At 33.4% G+C, this 25,625-nt stretch overlaps 3 protein-coding genes and 1 pseudogene across 3 annotated transcripts; 2 read left to right on the forward strand and 2 right to left on the reverse strand.

Annotated features, from left to right (window-relative positions):
- The first annotated feature begins 337 nt into the window (after positions 1-337).
- LOC120196039 (putative thioredoxin H10) lies at positions 338-2,442 on the forward strand. Its single transcript, XM_039197936.1, has 4 exons — positions 338-358; positions 1,915-2,067; positions 2,107-2,220; positions 2,302-2,442. Exons 1-4 carry the CDS (start codon positions 338-340, stop codon positions 2,440-2,442), a joined length of 429 nt encoding a protein of 142 aa, XP_039053867.1.
- A 1,092-nt stretch (positions 2,443-3,534) lies between these two features.
- LOC120196060 lies at positions 3,535-6,447 on the reverse strand (annotated as a pseudogene).
- Positions 6,448-16,684: 10,237 nt separating this feature from the next.
- LOC120196125 (probable WRKY transcription factor 70) lies at positions 16,685-18,487 on the forward strand. Its single transcript, XM_039198004.1, has 3 exons — positions 16,685-17,043; positions 17,769-17,870; positions 18,022-18,487. Exons 1-3 carry the CDS (start codon positions 16,700-16,702, stop codon positions 18,434-18,436), a joined length of 861 nt encoding a protein of 286 aa, XP_039053935.1. The 5' UTR covers positions 16,685-16,699; the 3' UTR covers positions 18,437-18,487.
- A 302-nt stretch (positions 18,488-18,789) lies between these two features.
- Positions 18,790-23,219, reverse strand: LOC120196121. The gene is made up of 9 exons (XM_039198001.1): positions 22,783-23,219; positions 21,711-21,890; positions 21,043-21,135; positions 20,702-20,884; positions 20,520-20,622; positions 20,258-20,443; positions 19,653-20,170; positions 19,172-19,566; positions 18,790-19,092 (listed from the first exon to the last, which is right to left on the reverse strand). The coding sequence occupies exons 1-9, from the start codon at positions 23,083-23,085 to the stop codon at positions 19,038-19,040; spliced, it is 2,016 nt and encodes a 671-aa protein (XP_039053932.1). The 5' UTR covers positions 23,086-23,219; the 3' UTR covers positions 18,790-19,037.
- Between the last annotated feature and the right edge of the window lie 2,406 nt (positions 23,220-25,625).

A 25,625-nucleotide genomic window follows, 5' to 3' on the forward strand; every position in this document is an offset into this window, starting at 1 on the left:
TTTACAATTGATTCTTCATAGAATGATAAATTTAATCGATTCGGGTTGTATTTATGTAGATTGCTTACAAATATCTTATTTTCCTCCTGTTGTTGTTGGACCGTGTCCTATGACATGCATCAAATGGGATCTGGGTGAAAAAAGATAGGTCGAATAACCGAAAACTCGAGAATTTAATGCAGAAATATGCAGAGATTGTAGGATCTTTGAGCTTTGAAATCAGGCATGATGTTCTTGCATGCCGGATTCGTTTCCTCCTTTTCGAGTCATATGAACTGATTTTCATCGTATTTGTAGAGGCCTGCTGTAACTTCATCGATAAGGGTCAGCTGGGCAAATGGGACAGTGGTGGAGCAAGGTGAGTTCTTCGAAAACAAACAACATAAAGTGCCGAAAACAACGCTTTTCATCGATAACATGACATGTTACGGAATTACAACAGCCAATCATTTCCCATTCACATTATTCCATTCATATATACAAATGCATTGTGTATGTATGTCAATCCCGAGTTCTCAAATGGCACCGATTAGGCCTGTAAACGAACCGAACGCACACGAACGGAGGTATGTTCATGTTCGTTCATTTAATAAATAGACAAACATAAACGAACACGAACATAAACGAACAAATTTTTTTTTGTTCATGTTCGTTTATTAAGAAATATAATATGTTCATGTTCGTTCATTTAATAAATAACGAACATAAACGAACACGAACATAAACGAACACGAACATAAATGAACACGAACATAAACGAACATAAACGTTGGAGACCCTACCTTCCATTGTTCTTTCATGAAAAATAGTCGACAATGCAAATCAACCAAATCTACAGAGATAAATAGCGTAAGAGTTTATTAGCAGTGATGAAATGTTTGAAGATATCAAATATTTTGATCGATCTTTTAAAGATATTAAATGATTCACACAACTTTAATTTAACGCTATAACATTTATCTTAGTGGTCCATGATTACATATGAACAATCATTTTTCGCTATTACACTCTTTTCAGAAATTGCATAGAAACCTTTGTTTTGTTTTCTGGCAAATTCTATATATTTTTCTCTTTATTGATGCTCATATACTTCCGATTGTGACCTTTATCTTCCCATCTATTTCTAGAAAGAAGTATGATGTTTTCTTGAGTTTTAGATGTGAAGATACCTACAATAACTTTACATATCAACTATTAAGCCAAATAAAACAGAGAAATAGATGAAAATAGACCTGTAAAACTTCATATTGCACTATAATATAACTTGTTTTGAAGTTTTCAGCGATCGTCTCCACTCTCTAGTGGACACTAGGGTTTGGGAAAAAAAGGGGGAAATGAATATAGGTGCGATGTGCCTCACAGGTTAACATATTGGATTTAATCTCCAAATTAAATTGGGTTAATTATAGAGTTGGTCATCAGAATATCAGATTGATTAATATTTTTAAGATACTTACATATTGGTCACCAAAATTGATTTAAGAAGATTGAGTTAAACATAAATGAATGAACATAAACGAACATAATCGAACGAACATAAACAAACATAACCGAACGAACATAATCGAACGTTCACGAACGTAAATGAACGAACGAGACCTATGTTCATGTTCGTTCATTTAATTAAACGAACAAAAAATATTGTTCATGTTCGTTCATTTAATAAATAAACGCACGTAAACGAACTTCCCGCCGCACGGTTCACGAACGGTTCGCTGAACGTTCAGTTCATTTACAGGCCTAGCACCGATCCTGTCAAATGCACCTTGCAATCGTATATTGACGGATACGATTGCCAAAGGGCATGCAGGTTAAACGAATCCCGAGTCCTTCAGATGATTGTTGGTGGTAAAGATGGTGCATATATACGTATATATATCACCTAATCCGTGTTTAATCACTCGTCCTGTACAGTTCTTGCAGTTCTTCAAGTGTAATAAAGGAGGTGACACAAAGGATCAACAGGCATTGTGTCCGGAACACGCTAGCAAAAACGTTCACCATATAACTACTAAACAGATACATTTTTCGGATCGATATATATATATGCATCAAGTGTCCTTCATTGTGTGTTCATCATTGCTTTCATACATGCTTCTTGTACAGCTCGTTGTGAATTTCAGTGCACCTTGGTCGGCTCCTTGTAGATCAATATCACCAGAACTCGTGGATAAATATACTTCTCTAGTGTTCCTAACTTTCGATGTTGGCGAACTTGCAGTAAGTGGAAAAAAAACCTTTTTTTCTTGAATATTTTCAACTTTGTGCATGAAATGACCAGTGGTGAGTTACCATATACAGGAATTTAGTAATTCATGGGAGATAAGTGCTACTCCAACATTCATTTTCATTAAAGATGGAAGGCAAGTGGACAAATTTGTGGGTGCTGACCAGGCAGAACTCAAAAGGAAGATAGCAGAAGTCGCTGCTAGCAAGTTTTAACCACATTTTTCACGCCTGACAGAATAACGATTATCCTGTAGGTTAGTTTCAACATATGATTCATAAGAGAAAATTCGCCCAAAAACTAGAGAAAAAAAGTCTCTAGAGTTTAATAAAATATTATCAAATCAAAACTATCCAAAATCAGTTCACAAGCCGAACTGTTATAGCAAAAAATATTGTTTATCGGAATTTTACCAAAAATAAAAAAATCCCGAAAATCACTCTAAATTGAAATTCAAAATAAAATAAGCAATCTGCAAAAAATCCGACCGAAATCAGATTTAAAATGACTTCTTAATTGACAATTGAAATATTACCATAAATAGTAAAAAATATCTAAATCTAGTGTTTCGAAGAGAAAAACGGCATAATTTGAGGTTGGAAAAAAGGTCACATGGAGCATAGCTCATGTGGACAGCGTGCGCGTCGAAAAGAGTTTTTCGGATTGGGGTCTTATGCACGATTCTGACACCCGTAGTCAAAGTTATAGCCAAAAGATTGAAACACACTCAAAACGGCCCCAACGAGGAATATATCACAATCAATTCCCGCCATTGCGCTGATCTTCCAACTCATGGTATCTCAGCGCCATCAAGGTGCAATCTGACAGCTCATCATCATCTGTCTCGGATCCCTCTGCATCAATCTTCCATTACACAACCGTGGTGTTTTGTGTGTTTTTTTTTTGACTAATTGTGTCTTAACTGTCTCTTAACCCTAATTTTGGATCATCCTAATGCTACTATTGTGTTTGTTTGAGAAATTTTTATGTTATGTAGTTAATGTTTCTGATCCTTATTCTATCTGTGGCATCATTGATTTACAACTCCCTTCAAAACATAGAAAAACATCGACACGCACATCGGACAGATTCACTTATACTAATGTAATCATCTTACACGCTTACATAGACCATGCATGTTGAGTTTCGAATAATTAAAAATGTCGGATATGAAAAAGTTTCAACAAAAATAATATTAAGTTCCTTTGGTGTCATCTCAACAAACATGTTTAAGTGCAGATAATGTTTTAATTAGAGAAACATGAAAGAACAGATAGAAAGATATAAGTTCATAATAGGAAGCCTGCTGATGGCCCTACAGTCGGATTTTAAGCATTTCTGTTTAGAAATGAAGCTGCAGGCCTCACATATGTGAACCCCTTGAACTGATTCTCCCCAAAAGTTGGGCTAACAACCTGAGAATCATGAACTGTCATGTTAGTCCAGCACTCGTCGAAATTTGCAATTCCCTGCAACTTCGGGGAGAAAACTTGGCCTTATCTCTCTAAATTTCTTCTAGTTAATGGTCTTGAACCACTTATGCCGTTTGATCTCCTGGCTACCGCCTTGTCCACTGCCAAGTCTCTTACTTGCTTCTTTCTGCAGCAGCTAAAGGAAATAACAAAATTCTTTTAAATTTAACTATCTGCAGCATCAACCTAGAGCAACACAATTAGTATAACAGCAGTACAAATTTATACACTTTTCTGTATAACAAGTAGAAAATTTTTCACCAATAGGCGCAAGTCCGTAAGAAAGTGAGTTTACCCCCTTGAGGATCGCTATCTTTTCCTTTATTATTTTCTCCTGGATCTTCTGTCTGTTCCACCACAGAAAGGTGACTGCAGAATAGTAAACAACAAACAAAAGCTAAGTATGACATGTGACACTACCCTGAACTTATAGATGACGTAAGAACAGATCGAGATCTTCAATCACAAAAACCAACCTTCCCAGTAAGCATTTCGTACAGGAGAATTCCTACACTCCACCAATCGGCAGCCTTGTCGTGGCCTTTGCCAAGAACAATTTCAGGTGACATATATTCCAAAGTTCCACACATGGAATTGGATCTGTATTTTCGTCAAATTCCTCCGCTAGGCCAAAATCAGTCAGCATAACCTGGTAAAGACAGGTAGCACCAGCCACCATAAAAATAGTTTAGAAATCAATCAATGCAATCACGTAGGTCATGACAACCACAAAAACCAACCATTTGTAGGCACAAATGGTATTTTGCACACTCTTACATGTCCATCGGCATCTAGAAGAATATTTTAAGGTTTGAGATCCCTGTGCATTAAATCATGAAGGGGTTTTTAATGAAACCTTCAATTCTTATAAAAAAAAAAAAGAGATCCCTGTGCATTAAATCATGAAGGGTTTTTTTAATGAAATCTTAAATTCTTATATATAAAAAAAAGAAAGAGATCCCTGTGCATTATACCATTTGCATGGAGATGAGAAACGGCTGATACAATCTCAGCAGTGTATATGCGAGCCAAATCTTCCCTAGAGATGGAAATGCAAAAATGTTGGTGAAGTCCAGAAATTTACATCATAAAGAGAAATATGGAGTACCCGAACAATCCCTGGCGATAAAGCTGGAAGAAAAGATGCCCTCCATTAAAGAAGTCAAGCACAAGGTACAGCCTATATTGGTCTGCAGGCAATGATAAATGAATAAATTAGTATTTATCCTAAATATGAGAGTCAAAAAAATTGGACAGACAGAATATTCAGCACATTACGCCATCCTTATTCTACTAGCATGGACCATCTAAACATGAGAATACCATAAGAGAATAAAGCAACCAAAAATATCCAACTTTATTCTACGAGAACGTCATTACTTGGAACGAGTATCTGAGCTGCACAATGAAGGGGTGATCCACTTAACTTAATATATCACTCTCAGATTTCATGTGTATTCAGCGTGATTTTTCTCCATAATCTTACCCTTGCGCTTGACTTTCATTGCATATATGTCTAAGGTACCACTCCTTACTTGATAAACCCTTCCAAATGCACCTTGGCCGACAACCTTCAAAACTTCAAAATCTTTGAGTCCTACATGCTGATGTTCCAAGGGATGACTACATGATCATGAGAGTAGGCCTGTAAATGAACCGAACGTTTTAGTGAACTGTTCATGAACCGTGCGGTGGGAAGTTCGTTTATGTTCGTTTATTTATTAAATGAACGAATATGAACAAGATTTTACGTTCGTTTAATTAAATGAACAAACACGAACAAATGGCTCGTTCGTTTATTTACGTTCATGAACCTTCGATTATATGTTCGTTCATTTATGTTCGAACAGAGGGCAAGTTGAATATGTTACGAAGATTATTGAAGTTGTTTGGATTTCAAGAAGATTGTTTTGTTGAACAAATTAACTTTAAGACTTTATTATGCTCATATAGTTTATTTATAATTTATGTATGTTTTTGTCGCATTTGAACAAATTAACTCTAAAGTTGCAGGTTATATTAAAGATTTTTAAGTTGTTATTCTTGTTGTTTACTTTTTTTTACATTCATTTGTTGTGTTCGAATAAGTTTATTTTTTGTGTTTGTGTTGTTCGTTTATGTTCGTTCGTTTGTGTTTGTTTACGTTCGTTTATATTCGTTTATCATTTAAATGAACGAATATGAACAAGCTATATTCCTTAATGAACGAACATGAACAAACTATATTTCTTAATGAACGAACATAAACAAAAAAAATTATTCGTTTATATTCGTGTCGAACATGAATATACATTTATTTGTGTGCGTTCGGTTCGTTTACATGCCTACATAAGAGTTCTCCGGAATAACATCATCACGCTCATTTTGAGCCTCATCCCTATCTCCTTCAATGAGTTCCAAGGATTCCCCAATTTCTCGTAATGTAAGCTTGCTAAGTTTCAGTGACTGGCTAACATAAGACTAGGGGCCAACCAAGGAGTGGGAGCGACTACAGATGACAGCTGGATCATCATAAAGCAGTTCATTTACTTCAGTTGTAACAATCAGATTTTTAGGATTCTCTGTGCCGAGTTCCATTGAGGCTTGAACCGGAGCAGGTCCAAACACATCAGAGAAATCAAACTCGAGATGATCAGAGGTCGGGGTATCAGATTGTCCCTTGGGGAAAAGCAACTGATTCTGGAAGCCTTTGTGCATGAGGGACCAATTTAAACTAGATAAGCGAGAGGAAACCATGCTGCTTTTAAGAAAAGATGCAAGATTACTTTAGAAAGACTTCGAGGCTATGGTAGTAAAGATCCCAAGATGCAAATAGATGAAGAAGGGCAAGGTAATATAACCTTAAAAGGCTGAAAGTTAACATATGCAACAAGGGTTCCCAGGAACTAGGAAGCAAGCAAGCCAAAATCCAGAGGGAAAGTCATTCTTGTTTCCCGATTTGCAGGAAACTGTGGATACAACAGTGCTTCTTGAATTCATTAAGATCTGGTTCACAAAGTTGTTGTCAATGATAAGTGATTAATTTAGTTAATATTGTGTTTTTAAATTATTCTTTAATCATTAATTCTAGAAATGGTATAAAAATGACAGAATTTTGATGTTTTTTTTGGAATCAAAGTTGGTTAGAATTCGAATTTGAATTTGAATTAAACTCAAGTTTAAGATAATATTTTAAACATTATATTTTATCTTTGTATTTTAATTTAAATAGGTTTTAGTGTTTTAATTAAGTTTTAAGATATTATTTTTATATTTTATTTTTGTTTTAAGTATTTTAGTTTAAATAGGTTTAAGTATTTTAATTAGGATTTAGAATATTATTTTAAATATTATTTTTTAGGTATTTTAGTTTAAATAGTTTTAAGTGTTTTAATTAGTATTTAAGATGTTTTTAGGAATTTAAATGCTATAAATACTCTCTCATGGTAAGCCTAAAAACATATATATCTCATCTGAGAATAAAATCTTTTTTTTCTCTTTAGTTTTTTCTTTATTTTTTGCATACTTTTCAATTATGATAAGTATGACTTTGATCATGATTAACTAATTTTCTTTCAAGCCGAAGGCTAAAGCGAAGACTCAATTCCAAACGTGAGGATTGTAAGGTACTTAAATCGCTTCGGATTTTTTTTTCTGTTTTCTGAACTTACTTTTCAAATCAAAACGATTTCGACATTGGTCCAGATATTGTTATGATTAATGTTTGAAGAAGAATTTGCTTAGTGAAGCATATTCAACTTCCCGAGAACACACTTAGCAAAATTATTTGCTAAGAGAAAACTGAGATCGTAATTAGTTATTATTAAAACGACACAATCCGAGTTGGCAGCGAAGAATTGTCCTTGTAAGCTGACGTAAATCTTGAAGTAAAAATATGTTTCGGTGATCCGAAGAATTTAAGGCAAAGCTGAAGTCTGAGACTGCTTTCACCATAAGTTTTCTTTATCTCAATTTATTATTTTATTTTTTATTTTTTATCTCATTATACTTCTTTAATAATTTAAAACCCCTTTTATCTTTATTATTTTAAAATCATTATTTATTATTTATTTTCTTTTTATTTTATTTTATTTCATCTTTTCAATTTCATCTGGAATTATATATTCTTCTAAAATCAAGAAAGAGTTTTACTAAATCAGAAACACCGTAATTCCTGTGGATCGACTCTGTTTCTCTATACTACTTTCTCTTTCTATTTATTAAAGAAGTTGGAATTATTTTGATATCAAAACGACGGTTATCACTCAAGGCAACACAAAGTTCCAGCTAAAAATTAAAGTCCTACTAATCACCTAAACATAGTGCAAATGCGGCATGAGATGAAGGCAAATTCCATTTAGAAAAGAACGACAACGCACACTTAATGGTGTCTTAAAGCAACATGCAAAGAAGAGTGAAGTAGTGAATACTCCACGTTAAGTAGCGAAAATGTCTACTATGTTGCAACACTCAAAACACCATAACAATCCGGACCACCTTATCAAGCAAAATTCACTTCAATAAATGCATATATAGTGAAAGCAACTTCTTAAATATCAACTCCTGTCAATTAAATACCTTTTCATCTAACAATTAAGTTTCACACAAAAACACATCCCCCCCCCATCAAACATTTGATTAAGATTCAAGCCAACTCAAGGCCCTAACTTAAAAGTTATGCAGAAGACAAGGAAAACAACAGTGTCACAAACAATTAGACAAATTGAAACCTGAAAATCCAAATCCAAATCGAAACTCAACCCCAACCCAACATCCTTAATTCATAAAAGTCAGCGACCCTAAACCCAGACAATTAAACCTAAACCCCCAATATGACCCGAAGTAACTAAAATTGACCAAAACCGAAATTTTACAAAAAAAAAATACAAACCCAAACGGAATAATCCAATCCAAAACCAATCTAACACACCCAATTGAGAGATGTATGATTCAACATACAAAATAATAATCAGAACTAGATCTGAGCAGCTCAAAGCCCAATTTTTCGTCTAGAAAAAAGCATTATTATTTATAATAATTTGATAAAATAAGGTGTAAACAGAAAGAAAAAAAAAACAACAATTCCAATGACATATCATAAAATAAATTAAAAGTTGAACCAAATACTTGGTTGTCCAAACCCCCCTCCCCCACACAACAGAAAACAATCGAGCAAAGAAATAGACAACAGACTAAGAAGAAGAGAGTAAAATCTATGTAAATTATAAAAAAAAAGAGAAAAAATTTGAGACCTTTAGTGGATTGCAGAGGCAAACAACAAGGAGACGACAGATTCTTCCTTAGAAGAAAAAGAGAGGGAATTTTTTTTGAAGAGAAACATGGCGTGTTTATGTACTAAAATGAAAACCTGCTTCGATTTCATTGTTGCCTTTTACATTACGTGGCAGTTTTCTAATGGCTGTTGTAGAATACTATAATATGCGGCTGCGCGTTATGGAATATGCCCACATTCTCATTTTGTTGGCCGAATACATATAAGGAATAATAATCAGTAGCAGGTTTTTCAGATCATACTTTTAATGGTGCTTTTTCTTCTATCGCTGATGATAGGAGACGATTAATGAGATTACCAGTATATGTCATAGCCTCAGCCTAAAATGCCTTAACCCAGCATTAGACAACATTCATCGAACTTTCTCCAATAGTGTTCGATTCATACGCTATGTCATCCCATTCTATTGTGGTGTATTTCTAACAGTGAAATGTCGAACAATACGATACTCATGACAAATGTCAAAGAATAGGTCACTTTTATATTCTCCTCCATTGTTCGTCCTAAGATATTTGATCTTTCTACCAGTCTGGTTCTCGATATTTTTTCATTTAAGGAATTTGAAGTACTTCATCTTTAGACTTCATCGGATACACCCAAACTCTTCTGGAAAAAACTCATCTACAAAAGTTACAAAATAATGGTTTCCTCCCAAAGACGGTGTCTTTAAAGGACCCCATACATCTGAGTGAGTATAATCTACAATACCTTTTGTATTATGTATAGTGGTGTCAAACTTCACTCTCTTCTGCTTTCCCAGAGCACAATGCTCGCAAAAGTTCAATTTGCAAGCCTTTGCACCTTTCAACAATCCTTTCTTTGCTAGAATTTGCAAGGATTTCTCTCTAGCATGTCCCAACCACATATGCCACAACTGGGTCGTGTCTAAATCATCACCTCCAGAAGTTGTTGTAACTGCTCCAATAATTGTACTACCTTGGTAGTAATACAAATTATTTTTCCTGATGCCCTTCATTATTACAAGTGCGTCAGATGTGACTTTTAAATCTCCATCTCTCATAGTGACTACTGAGCCTTTGGATTCCAAGGCTCCCAACGAGATGAAATTTTTATTTAAATTGGGCACATATCGAACATCAGTCATAACTCTGGTTGATTCATCTTGATTCTTCAATCGAATTGAACATATCCCAACAGTTTTACAGGCATTGTCATTGCCCATATAAACAACTCCTGCATTTAGTTTTACTAAATCGGAGGACCACTCCCGATTAGGGGACATATGATAGGTACAACCCGAATCTAATATCCACTCATCTGAATGGAATGTTGTTGATGAAACAACCAATGATATGTTAGAGTCATTTGCATCATGCTCTACAACACTTGCATCTAGCAAATTTTTTCTTCTTTAGTTCGGACAATCTTTCTTCCAATAGCCTTTCTCATGACAAAAGGCATATTCATCTTTTTTCCAGTCTAGACTTCGACTTTGCTCTCCCTCTCCACTTTGACTTTTGACTTCTCCACTGCTTCGTACTTGTTATCCTTCTTGGTTTTCTTTCTGAGCTCATAACTATACAAAGCAACAATTATATCTTTAAGGGTAACATTATCCTTACCATAAAGTAATGTTATCTCAAGGTGCTCAAATTCATCTGGAAGAGATGACAACAATATCAAAGTCAAATCTTCATCTTTGAAGGTTTCATCCATGCCCAATAAGTCTGCTACTAGCTCATTGAATGCAGTGATATGTTCATTCATATTGGTGTATGGTTGATAATCAAATCTGAACAACATTTTCTTCATGTGGAGACGATTCTGAGAGTTTTTCTTTAGAAATTTTACCTCCAATACTTTCCACATCTTACTTGTAGAAGTATCGTTCTTGTAGCCATACTTCTGCTCCCTAGAAAGAAAAGTTCGAATCGTACTGCACGTCAAACGAGTGATTGTTCCCATTATTTCTCCTCCATATATTCGGGCTTTTCTTCCTCAATGGTGATGTCTAGACCTTGTTGAAATAAAGCGTCTAACACCTTGCCTTGCCACATGCCAAAATGACCGGATCCATCGAACAATTCCACCAAGAAATTTGCATTTGACATCATCCTCCTCACTGGTCCAGATGAAGAGCTTGATGTCTCAACTAATCCATATTTTGGCATTTTAATTCCAACGAACAATATTCAATAGCACGAACTGTATCTTTTTAATAACAGGACCACGAGGATAACTTCAACCGAAGCTCTGATATCAATTGTTGGGGAAACTGAGTTATTTCCCACACAAATATAATTTCAAAATTGACCTAAAATGTCAAGATCAAAACCACCAAAGGTTGCACATCGAATAAACCCGTCAAACTATTAAATATTGAAACACAATGGAAAAATCGAATAAAAAACAATAAAGGAGATAACACACTAAATATACGAGATTCGACGAGAATATCGTCTACTCCTCGGGCACCACACCGGATGATAACTTCACTATCAACAAATATTACAACAAATGGAATTCTTTAGAATTCCCAAAGTAAGAGAATGAAGAAAACAAGAAGAAAAAAGAACTTGTTTTGAGATGATTTCTAATGGAAATACTTAGGCTATTTATAGTTGAGTTTTAAGGACTAAACTTATAAATAACCTAATATTTTAGGGACCAAAGATGAAATTCCCATGTGCACAAGTTGGCCACCTACCAAAGATGAATTTTCCAATGTGTACAAGTTAGCCACCAACCAAAGATGTCGACTATGCCAACTTTTAAGCCAAACATAACATTTTTTCATTCTACTCCATTGAGTTAGAGGAAAAGCCCACACACCTTAAGTCCTCCTAGGCCCTGTTCGATTTGATAATGCTCAATCCCACGTTGAGTGGAAATACATTGAGATTGAGTATTTAAGGTTTACATTCTCCACACACCTTATGTCCGCACGGATTTTATCTTTTTAGAGAAAATTCATAAGGAAATTTTCTATGAAAAAATAAATAAAATTGTGAAAGAATTTTCAGTAGTGTTTGATTTAAATTTCAGAGTGTAATAGTAGAGATTAATTAGCTATCGTTTTGATTTCTGAAATTTAAACCAATTTTTAGAATTTAAATCTGTGTAGCGTTGGATGTAACTGGATTGTTTTACATCTCTGTTCAGAGGGAATTAACAACTAGTTATTATGCCAGTTACAGGAGTTAGTAATAATATCAGGAGTTACAAATGGATGGATATTAAACTACAAATTTGGAATATTTTAAGTCCAGATTCATTTGTTTAATTCATCTGTTACAATATAGTTTAAATCCAGCAATTAAATCAGAAATAAATTTGATGCACGTTAGACCATTTTGCCCCTAACGTGAAGCCTATAAATAGAAAAGCTATTCCAGCTTCTCGATTCACATAATTCACTCTAAAACAATTCTCTCAAAAGCTCTCACAGCTACTAAGAGATTTCCGACGATCTAAAAAGCAATACCACCTGCAGTTCACTCCGGTTCCGGGTGTACAGAATTTGGAGTGACCGTATTAGTCTCGGGGGATAATACCTAATTATTTATTCATTTATATTTTTAAAAAATAGATATAAAATACATTTTTATTATTTTATTTTTGGATTCAAGTTTTCATTTATATTAACAAACATGTTTTCTAATTTAAAAAAGAAGAAAAAAAACTATTTTCTGAAAAGATAAAAAATAGAAAATATTTTCTAGAACCAAACAGATTTTTTCAATGAGAGTAAGACTACTTTGCCAAAATTTTGAGTATAATAATAGGAATATAAAAACTTATTGAAAGTTTTGAAACCATTAAACCTATTAGCCTGAAAGTATATCAATATTTTTTTATTAAGCTAAGGTGATTACAAAGTAATGTATGTTCTAGATATTCTCAACCATTTGACAATGAACATTTAATCACCTATTGCAATCACTGGTGCTCGAACATGTGACATCTATAAACAATAACAATTCTTTTAACAACTAAGGTAAATTAGTTAGTGCGTATATGAATGTTTTTGAAATATACAAAGATAATCTATTGATTATTTAGTAGAGAAACCAAAATACAATTAAAATATAAGTATATAACACAATAATTGCGGATTGCTTTTACCGATATTTTTATGTAGTTAATGGCATAAGCTCATGAGTCAAGTAGTCAAGATTTTTTCAATATGATATTAAATTTTCATGTACAATATCTACATGGTGTCATTATAATTGGGACATGACTTTTCAAAGCGCCTTTGCATAAAGTTTCTTTTTCTTTTACAATATTGGTTGCATGATGCATCCGTAACTCTCTGAGTAATTATTTTTTATTTTGATAAAATAATAGTTTAAAAAAATTAATACCATTATTAATTTTATAAGGTTGATATAATTAAATGATATGGTTTAGTTTTAAAATAGGTTTAATATTAATTAGCGTCTATCATGTAGGGATTGACTGAGGGGCGGGTTGGGTAGTCATTCCTCTGAAAATTTAAAAGTGTTATATATTTTAAATCTTTTCTATATATTTTTATTGAAAATCTATTTTTGTCCTTCCTGAATCTTAGTTCACCCTTTCTAAGTTTAAATTTATCCCCCTAATATAAAATTATGCGTCCGTCTATAGGTCCATGTATTGTAATAAAATTATCACTTCCGTCATTCTACTATTTTGTTCAAATATTTTAAGCTTTTTTATTTTTATTTTATCTATCACTTTAATCTTTCATAGTCAACCGTTAAAATTAGTACGATGGAACGAGATACTATCATGTGTTAACAGTGACAAATTCAAAAAAAAATATCATTGACTGAGCCAATATTAATATAATAAAATAAAAACTAATAGAAATATAGCTCACATATATAATCTTTCAATTTACAAATTTAATAACAACTAAAACTAGCATAACTAACTGTTCCAAAAAAACCTTTAAAATTTATGTAACAAAATACATACTCCAAAATATAAAATTTTCATCAATTAAGATGAACTCTCATTTTCATAGAACTGAACTCATCTATGATTGAGACAAAATATTGAATAATTTTAATTGAATAAAATATTATATGAGGAGTAACTTTTAAATTTTTATTATAATTTTATAGGTAATATTGAAAATTTGTTAAACAAACGGCTAATAACACTACAAGTTCATAAGTAATTAAAGAACAAAATAGAAATAAAGCATAAAAATTCAAAAAATAAAAATAAAAAACCTACGGAAGAATATCAAAAACTCAAAATTCCAGTTAAAATATTATATTACCTTCGGGCTTCAAAAAAATTCTTTAACTTTAAAAAGCACAAAATGAAAATAAATAAATAAATAAATAAGAAAGAGATATCATCATATCATATAAGTTAAAAGAAGACAACTCTTAGTTTAAGATTTTAAAGAAGTAAAATTATAGTTAAACTTAAAATTAAATAGGACTGTAGTTAATTTAATTTTGATTATATAGAATTATAATTAAAACTAAATGTAATAGAATGGTAGAATTTAATTTTTTTTCCCTCTTGGCATAGGGGGCCAAGGCCTCGGTAGGCCCAAGCCTACCTCCACCCCTGCTTATTAAAATAATATTAAAATTTTAGAAAATTTTCAATTATAAAGAATATAAAAATAAAATTATATTAAAATACAATTTTGTCATTATAGTATTATACTCGTTTTGTTAATTTTAAAAATAGTAAAAATAAAAAGTTTACTTATTTGGAGCATTTTTTTCTTTTTGGTATATTGGTCCTGTTAAATCAAATCAGGCCTTGAAACTTGAAAGTTGAAATGAATTATTGAGGTCCCAAGTCCTAAGGATTAATCAAAAGTGAAAGAGTAAATTATACCATTGATCATTCAACTATTTAGTTCTTTTATTTTTGTCATCAATTTTTTAATTTTATCAATCAGACTACTTACCGTTAACAATTGACAAAAGTACTGAGGTGACAGTTAAAGAAGTTTGTATAATTATATATTTAGTCCTCAATACTTATATATTATGTCAATTTAATCCCAATTTTAATTTAATTTACGAAATTTAATCCTTTAGTCAAATTGTGACATGTGTCACAACATGAATGAAAGATATTTTGTTTTCCACCCAATCATATGGTGACATGTGTCACCATCAAATTGGATGGAAAATTAATGGTAAAAGAGGAAATCACAAAGAGAGGGAACAATGGGGTTTAAACCTGTGAAATGTTGGTTCTCATTCTCAAATTAATGCCTAAACCATCAAAGCTAGGCACAATGCCTGGTGTTGAACTGCAACATAAAATATATAAAGTGAATATATATATATATATATATCATTAAATTTATTTTTGTAACTTACATAATATTTCATATTTATAAATTAGTTTATTTTTATTAAAATATTTATGAAATTATTTAAAAAAAATAAATTATTTGATAGAGTTAATAATAATATATATAATCATCAAAATTATTTTTTAACTTAAGTAATAATTTCAAAAATTTTATTAATAATTTCATATATATATATATATATATATATATCATTAAATATTTTTTTAACTTAAGTAACAATTCTTTTTTTAACTTTTTTTAAAAGCCAATTATATAAAGAAATAACAGTCAAATTAAGAATAGTTAACAAATAATGATGATTTATTGTATCTAAATATTGATACATGTATTTAACGTATTATCTCATATTTTAAACGTATAATATTTATTTAATAAGGATGATTTATATATATATTTGTTAATTTTATATGTTATATGTTCTACTTCAACACCGAGCAGTGCGCCTAGCTTTGGTGGTTTGGGTGTCTGCATGAGAACCAGTAATGCACAGATTCGAACCCAATCACCATATAATTGGGTAGAAAATAAAATAATTAAATTAAAAAAATATATTCCATTCATATTTTGATACGTTTCATAATCTCGTTAAAGAATTAATTTTTTAATAGAGTTAATAATACTCTTTAATAAATTTGACATGATTTGATTTTGAATATAATTAATACTTAGATGGCGAGAAGCTTCATACTAAAAAAAATAAAATATTAAAATTAGTCTCAAGGTTATTTAAAATGATTATTTTGATCCTATTTTTTATCATTTTGACTTTAATATTTCATTTTAAAATAAAAATATTCTTAACGTTTGATTGAATAATTATTTTAATCATTATTTTGAAGCATTAATTATTTGTTAATTAAAGATTTTCATCTATATAGGAGTCTTTTGATCCTAAGATTAAAATAACTTTTTTAATAAATGATATTTTAGAGAAAAGAAAAGGGTGAAAGAAGTCGTCATCTGCCTTCAATCATGTTCGAAACGTCATTTTGATGTTGTCATCAAAACGGTGAATGATCTTCCTTTTATCACTTACCAATGCAACACCAGTCCACGCAAATTCCTTCAACATTCCCACCCCTTTCCTCACAATTTCTTACATCTCAACCACCTTCTTTCTTTTTTTAAAAGGCTGCTTACAATCTTATCTCTTATTGCCCCACATGCATCTACACACATACACATCTATATACACACACACAATCAAACTAAGAGTAAATCAACAAAATAAAAGTGGGTTTTAACTCTTTTGTTTTTTTTGTTTTAGCTTATAGACAAACATGAGCAAAACAGATGCCTGTTTAATTCAGGGTAGATGAGTGTTAATTCTAAAATCTAAATTTTCTTCTGTCAGTTATATATTCTGCTGGTGGTGCTTTCACGTACAAATTATAATCAAAATCAAAAGGTGATTAAAGATATCAATGAGTATACCTACCCTTAAAAATAATTTTGGATCCGTCACTGCATGTTGTGATCAAACACCGGCGAGCAACAAAAGAAGGGTGATACGAGAGCTTGTCGAAGGGCAACACTGTGCTGCTGAGCTTCAAGCTATTGTGGATCAAAACTACTCTCAAATAGGCGCATCAGCTGAGGAACTTGTGCACAAGATCTTGAGATCTTTTGATCAAACGATTTCGATGCTAATCGTCGACGGCGAGGTTTCTCAGAACTGGGATGGTTGCAGGTCTCAAGATTCTAGTCAGAGCAGCAAGGTACCTGCTGCGGTTTCCAAGGATGGGGGGAGAGGCTGTTACAAGAGAAAGTAAGCTTCTTTTATGGTCAAATTGTGATTTTGGTACTTTTATTATATTTAAGTTTCGGATGTTGTCCTTATATTTGATTTGGGGTAAAGTACACAAATGGTCCTAAACTAAGCTAAAATGATATTTTTATCACTGGAGTTTAAAAGTTACAAAATGATTAAATTTATCAAATTGTTACAAAATGCTCACTGCATGTTTTAAAATAATAATAAATTTGGATAAGGGTCATTTTGTAACAGTTTGATATGTTTTCATGGCTATTTTGTAATAATTTGATAAAGTTCAATGACCTTTTTTGTAAAAACTTGATAAATTTATAGACCATTTAATAATTTTTGAAACTCCAGTTGTAAAAAATGATTTTTAATGAACCTAATAATCATTTTTGTGCTCTACCCCTTAATTTAACATAATTTTATTGCCCTTTATGATGTCAGTAGTTAGTACAATAAATCACTTGGGGGTAAACAATTTCTTACAGATAGTCCTTTCGGCGTGTCACGTGAAAATAGTTAAAGATATCAACTATTTGGACTAACTAATGACATCATAAAAGCAAGTGGATCAGATTATGTTAAATTAAAGTACAGAGATTTGATCTTAAATTTGATATAATAGAGGGACTACAACTGTAATTTGACCATTCATCTCCTCTACAGCCAAAGTAAATTATTGAATGCTCTTGCATAGATTTCTGGTAACAATTGGATGTTTTTGTTTGTAGGAGGGGTGTTGAGACATGGACAATTGTTTCTGATAAAATGGAAGATGGTCATGCATGGAGGAAATATGGACAAAAAACCATCCTTAATTGCAAACATCCAAGGTATCCTAAAAAATGAAATATGGTGTTTTTGGATTTGGTCTCTAAATCTAAAATTTTGATTATTTTAACGAGTGAAACTACACGAGGAAAAATAGTTTGAATCTAGATATTTAAACCGAAAATAATGATTTACTATGTTTATCGTTAACAGAAGTTACTTCAAATGCACGCATAAATCCGACCAAGGTTGTAGGGCTATGAAACAAGTCCAACGAACGGAGGATGATTCCCAAATGTATCACATCACTTATATCGGCACCCACACATGCATAGATTCATCCCCTCGCGGTACGATCCCTTCGAGCAACTCCGGAATTCCGTTCGAGAAACATCATTCGAACACATTCAATAATTCGAGCTTGGCATTAAAGTTCGAATACGAGAAAGGGATGACGCCGAGCTATGTAACGGGGTTGGATTCTATGACCGAGTGGGAGGATGTAATACTAGGTGGTTTTGGATGTGGGTACGGAGATTCGGTTTCTAACAATGAAACAAGTTGTCTGAATTTGGAACTTGGATGGCTTGACCATGGTTTTGAATTTGATGGTGGTGAGTTTGTGTAGTAAACTCTTAGCTTATTGTAAGGTTAATATTGTCTATGGAGGGTTTTTATTCGAGATTTTTTATTTATATATTTGAATAATTAAAATTCTATTGTAATAATCGATTATTGTTAGTACTTTTTTTTTATCAAAATATGTCGACAATACATAATATTTATATAAGAAGTCAAAATCTGATTGAATAGTATTATTTGATCGGGGTGCTTATGGACCTTAGCTAGGGCTGCCAACAGGATGAACGTTTTGCCCATGGGGCTATGCATGTGATCATGCATGTAACCCCTAAGCCATGCATGGGAGCTCCATATCCCCAATATCCAAAAGCTCATTTTCATTCGATATGGGTTATTAACTGATAATCAAACTAAAATCTGCATCGCATATTTAAAGAAACAAAAGAGTTATTAACTGTTAGTGTTTGTTTAAAATCACCCTAAAAGCCTAATTTATGATGAACAAAGTCCATCATCATTGGTTATGTCCCTCCAGATTACCCAACAAAGGTAAACAAAACTGTGTACAAATTTTCGACACAGCAGACGACGGTACAAATCTCATACGTCAATCGACCAGCGGATGCAGTCTCCGTTGAACGTTTTGTTCACGTAGATAGTAAAGGAGGGAAGTCTTTATTGTCTAGCAGCTTGAAAGATTCACTGCAGTATACCAGTTTAGCAGTTAGCAAAGGGAAAATGAAAATCGATGATTGCCTCGAATTTTCTACGGTGTGTTTACCTTTTAAGCTCGCAAAGCTCCTTTTGCTCCTGCTTTTCGATCAAAAGCATGCATAACATGGGTTTTGTTTGCAGAGGTGGCGGTGAATGCATACCTGTTGAGGATGGACACTCGTAAACACCAAATTTAATGACCGGTAAGCATTGGGAGCCATTCTCAGGTTCGGGACTCTTCAATGCGGGCAGACTAGGTTGACAGCTTTTCGTGTCCCTTTTGGTCGATGGAAGAAGAGGGAATTGTTCTGTTGAAAGGTCAAGATCATGACAGTTCCCATTTCCACAGTCATTTTCAACAGAGTCAGTTTCTTTCGGGGAGTTCTGCAATGAACAGGGAGCAGAAGACTCACGATTCCGAGTGCCTATACATGCCTGCTTCTCTCTCTGCGGCAGATGGGTCTGCAATAAATGTTCGGCGAATATTAGTTTCAGTTGGGGCCATTAATTTAATAGTAAACGAGCAGATCTGGTGTTGAAACTACTACCATGTCGGGGATGTAAGTGCCGGTTCCTCTGAACTTTGTCATGTTGTCCATACCATACGTAGAAGCTGTTAACCGGAGAGCAGTAGGATGAGAGAACGGTAGTCTCGGGATAAAAACATTCGTCCCCTTACGATTAAAGTTGTTACGTTTGCACCTAACAAGCCGTCGTAGGGCATCCCATGCACTGTGCTTTTGTGACTGAGAAGATGATGATGATGATACGGTGGTTGTTGGCTGCAGAGGAACATTCACTGCATAGTAATGATACCATTGACTATATAGTAGACCGTTACAGTAACCGTCACAGTCACCACTCAGATCAGAAACTTCGGATTTGCCGCTGCCAAAGGCATGCACCGGAATTCGTACATCCGGCCTCTGTCCTCTTCCATTCCGATCCAAAGTATTAACAAAGAACTTTTCGAGTCCCATACCCATGTTTTCACCAGGCAGCATCAGGATTTCACCGAGCCTTTGTGCCCCATAGGTAAGAGCACATCGAATTCGGTGGAAATTACCTGCAGGGGATTACACATGTTTTCTTAATATTTTTTCTATTAAAAGACTGTCAAGTTCCGGTCGTTTTTCGAAATAAAGCATTATACCTTTGCTAACGCTTCGGCCTAGGTTGTTGTTTACTTTCAACGGGTCCACAATGTTCATGTACTTGACAGGAAAACCATTGGCCCCGATCTCAAGAGATTGCGTTGGCACGAAATACGTTTCTCTGCAATAACTCAAAAAGTCCCGACTAAGCAGAAGTTCGTCCACATCGGTTTCAGGAATCTCAGCTGCAAAATTATATCAATGTTAAACAAAAACTGAACTGATTAGATTTACACGAACTGAGAAGAATGCACTACTTACCAAAAACTGCTGTAAGGGAGGATATGGAAACTGGACCAGTTATAGTGATGCAGTAATTTGCCCAATCAAATGAGCTATAGTAGTCTAAAAACTTGTAAAGGACCTGTAAACAAAACATAAAAGGTCTCATTGTCCGAATTCCAGCAGATGATAAGGGAAAATGCTAGGCGGGAATAACTTACCGCAAGTGGGCCGCATAATGACAAATGGAAGACGTTAATGATATACAAGATCATTATTTCTAATGCATATGTAGAAATCAAGCCATGGTGTGCACCGAGAGTTCGGCTCTCATAATAGCACCAGGACTTGATCAAGATGATACTGCGTTTGAAAAGATGATCTTTTCCGATAAGTTGGTCAACCTGAAAATGAAACAGTTAAAAAGAAGTCACATGTGAAATAAACATGACGCCCTCGACATTGCTACGGAATTTACTCGAGGCTGAAGAAAAGGGAAGACAAATTCAAGCAACAATGTGAGAAACAAGTAAAATAGAGGATTTTAGATGAAATATGATACCTTCTCAAGAAAGCATAGTGCGGATAGACCAGCCATTTGATTGAAAGAGATGTCCACGGGTATATCATTCACGGTACATTTCACTATCTTAACCTGCCACATAAAATTCCAACAAAAAATCAGAAAGCAACACCAGATGATTTGGGCTCTTTTCGCCACAGCAAGTATCGATATTAATATGCTATAAACGCCATATCATTATCTTAGTAAGATAATTTTTTCTATCGGCGTAGTAGCAACAAAAGTGTTCAGTGTCATGCATATGCATGAATCAAATGTTATGTAGTTTTATCCCACATAAGTTCATACACATAAAAGGATATGAAGCTCCTACCTGTAAGTTCTAGGTACATAAAGTAAAAAACACTACCTGAGTTTAGATGCATGGCATGGGATGGTCTCTTGTTTAATTACTAATCTATGATGAACAACCCTACATATATCGGGGTTCATTTTCTCATGAAACCCTATATGTTGAGTCTGGAAAGCAATGAAAACTTGTGATGCAAACTTAACACCCAAGGGGCAGCAATGAAAAAAGTTTCAAATTCGAGAAAAAAGCAGATTACCAGAGAGGAAGTAAACTAAATCTTCATTTGAACTATAAGACGTCACCAAAAAGGAAAAATAATAGTAATGCAGATAGAATCAATAAGGAAGAACTAAACCTGAGCACGTATATATTGAACATCTTGTACTACAAAATCAGAGTTATGCTGGTTATCTTGTAAGATATTACAGATATATGTTGCCAAATTTTCCTCCATATTTTGATGACTAAGAGCAGTCAAATCGATATCTCCGTCGGGAAGGAAGGTTTTCAAGGGAACTGAGCCAAATGGGAACACCTGAAAAGCGAGTGGGAAGGTAAAAGAACTGCACTAGAATGAAAGAATGTAAATATATAACAAACTATTATTTGATCTTCTCCAATAATCATTATCCTTTGAATCTGTAAAAACTTGTGATAAATTAAGTACAGTCAAAAACATATATGCACTAAGACATAGCTCAATCTATCAAAAGCGCGGCTTATCTTTCTTTCTGTCATATCTTTAGTGCGACTTATATACCGTTGACAAGGTTGTAAACAAAAACTTATACATCTTTTTTTTGTTCTTTACTGCAAGTTTACTTCCCCAAAAGCAAGAGATATTAAAAGGACAGCCTATCAGATTCGAGAACCGATGCCAAATTGCATTAAAACTTAAGGACATGATTAGCTATATGACTAGATCAAATCGGAAACGCCCACACTTGAATCAGAAGCTATGCAAGCTACCTTTCTCTCAAAAAGGAATCAATCACCAAGCTATGCCTGACCATCCCTAGTAGACCATAAAAATACATGCTAAAGTGCATTAAGAAGATACTCAAATCTAACTCAAAAAGACTTAAAACAAAATCGATCTTAATTCATCACACTTCTAATCAATAACTGAAATTTGGGGTTTCAGTTTTAGTCTAGAACAGCACCAAACAAGGGATTTTAGTCATATACAAAGCAAAATTTACACATAAAATGGTTTCAAAGCCAAAGATAACTCCAATCCTGCTAAACTTTAAAAGGGATACATCATATACCAAGCAACAAACATAGGTAATAAAATCCTTCAAGTGACATATCAAATTAGAAAATTTTCTCAAGATTTCAAACAGGCGTTTGGAAAACAAGAACCAACAATTGCCAGAACTTGTCCATTTTTACTAAGGTTCAAAATCTGGGAAAATTGAGTTTACCTCACAGCCATAGTAGCCTTTGATTAGCCTCTGAAAGTAAGCAATGATACTTTTTCGATTTTCCTCAGAAACCAAAGCTGGTTGAATGATACAAAGAATCTCCTGGGCTCTTTCCTCAGCCAAAATCCAGAGTTCATCATCAATTGACAATGGATGAGGGTTGTTTGATGAAGAAGAGGAAGAAGAAGACAAAGATAGAGAAGAAGAAGAAGGTGATGATGGATGAGGAATAGGGGATGAAGATGAAGTAGATGACAGAGACAAAGAAGAAGACGGTGACAAACACTCCTGAAAACAATCCATTCTCAAAATAATGAAATCAACTTTCTCTCAAAACAACATGAAAACATCCACCATTGGAACCAACATCTGCAAATCGTTGCAATTAGATAGAAGAATGAAAAATTGTCATTAAGAAAGACATGTTCTTTCCGTTTAAATGAACAAAAAGGGGCATTAAGAAGTGTTGACAAAGCAGAGCAGCACCATGTGCTAAGATGAAAAAGGAAGAGGAAAAAAAAAACAGCATCAGTTGTGTTTGAAACATATGTTGCAAAGCGGTTTTGACATCTAGTGTGACCACACCCTGAAAACCTCTTTTGTCCTCTTCATAAAGCACTCTGGTAAGCACAAAAGGGGTTATATAAAAAATCAAAACTTGAGGTGTAACTGCAATTTCATGCATAATGTTTGGACCAGTTTGGCAATATGAAAATATTCTACCTTTTGCGTAAAATAAGACATTGGAGAAAACTACGGAAATTTATCCACTACACAATCAAAGTTCTTAAATTTCAAATTGAAGTTGGTAAATTGACATATACACATATATAAAACACTATAATGTAAGTATTCTCAGCCTTTGTTTGGGGTTTTAGTCCTCTCTCTCTGAGTGATCCTACGGGAATTTTTTTTATCCGAACATGGATATAAAGATCCGATCTTTTCCATACATTCTATAAAAACTTAAAAAAAACATATCCTTGTCCAATACTCGAATTTAAGTCAGAGTAATTAAAGAAAAATTGTTACAATATTTTCATCAAAGCTAGTGAATTGATGCATGTCCTCATTAGGGATGTGCTTAGACAAATTAACAAAATCAAAATATTACATGAACATATGACAAATTCAAAAATTAAATAATTGGAAAGTCAACAAAACTAGGTTATTTCACAAAAGAGAAAGTTTGGTCAATACTCTTCAAATATGGAAATAAATAGCAAAAAATCTCACCATTAAAGGATGCTCCAAAAAAGGGATTAGTAGTAAAGAAAAAACTAGGGGTAGAACAAATGGTAAATACAGCTAGCAGTTTATGGCACAGTTATTGTTCAATGGAAAGGGTCAGAAACCATATGAATTTGTCCAAATTGCAGATTTTATCTAGGTAAAATTGTATTTTCTTCATTAATTAGGCCAAAACAGGTAGAAAGGTCATAATAGGGATCAAAGTAATAGCCAGTATTATTTAAAAAAAATTAAATTCTTGACTATTCTTCATTTTAGCCCCTAGTTGTATAATTAAGTCAAACACAACGGTTATCTAGACTATAAGGGTGGACTAGTATACCCTCTTTTTATTACCAAATATCACCATGGACTCCATTGATTTCCATGGGATTCTGTGCTTTATTATCCTGACTAGTAATCACATTATTGGTCTTATTTGTGCAAACTTATGGAAAATATATTCCCAAATCTCAAAATATTTCTCAAATTCATAACTTCCAAAAAAAATTTAATATGTCTTGTAAGACTATTCAAAAATAAAAGAGAGTTGCATCTGTAAAATGTGTGTACATTGTCAGTGGTATACAAAATGGACTATGCCTAAACACACACGTTGAATGCAAGTATTCGCTATCCCTTTATACTACATCATTCACATAAATATGATACGATTCTGATTTCAAATCTATTAAATGTAGCCTCTTAAAAGTAACACTAAGAATCGATTGATCTAAGTTCCGGGACCGAAAATGCATGTTATTTCCTTATTCGGTCTCTTACGTTTCCACATCCCTACTCGCATACTATATGTACTAAATCTATCCTAATACCAATTCCATGAGCAAAACATTGAATCATTCGTCATACACCATAAGCAATCAAAACAATGGTGAAACTGCAAATGACACAAAATCAAAAACAAGGGGACATCTTTTTGTTTGAGCTGAAGGGTATGTAAATGTGATACCAGAGTGCATCTTCCACCTAATTAATACTTTGAGACAAAACATCAAGTTCCTGTTTTGACAGCAATCTAAAAAGACAAGTCTTAAAGGCGATAATCATTACCTCAAGAAAGTTACGAAATTGGTTATTGCTTTCTTTTCGTCTGGTTTGTTTCATGGGGCACTGCTTAAACACAGTTTCTCCGTTTACTGCACTGGACCCAGGCAAGAAGAAGAAGAACAGCAACAAAAGGATCATCTTCGATTCTTTGTCTCAAGCTAAAGACAAAAACACAGATGACGATGATGATGCCAGTGCTACAATCAATCTATCTATCTATGAAAAAACAGAAAATCCTAACCCTTTCTAAAAACAGAAATGGAAATGAACAAACACCTAACATTCCCCCTATATTGGGAGGGTGATGACATGGCATTCTCCCATGGGAACGAATGAAAGTAACTTACACGTGTGTTCCACACGTAAGTAAACAGTAGAACCCAGGTAAGAATCATTGAAGCCCAACATTGTTTTCCTGCATCAACGACCTTTTGTTTAAAGGGTAAAAACTTACACCTTTTTAAGTGAAGTTTCGAATTCTAAACTTGTAAATGTAGAAACTAATAGTAAGAAGAGATTTCTTTTTATTCGGGTTCGATTCGATT

Source organism: Hibiscus syriacus, unplaced genomic scaffold, assembly GCF_006381635.1.
Source record: "Hibiscus syriacus cultivar Baekdansim isolate YM2019G1 unplaced genomic scaffold, ASM638163v2 tig00117026_pilon, whole genome shotgun sequence".
Classification (NCBI taxonomy): Eukaryota; Viridiplantae; Streptophyta; class Magnoliopsida; order Malvales; family Malvaceae; genus Hibiscus; species Hibiscus syriacus.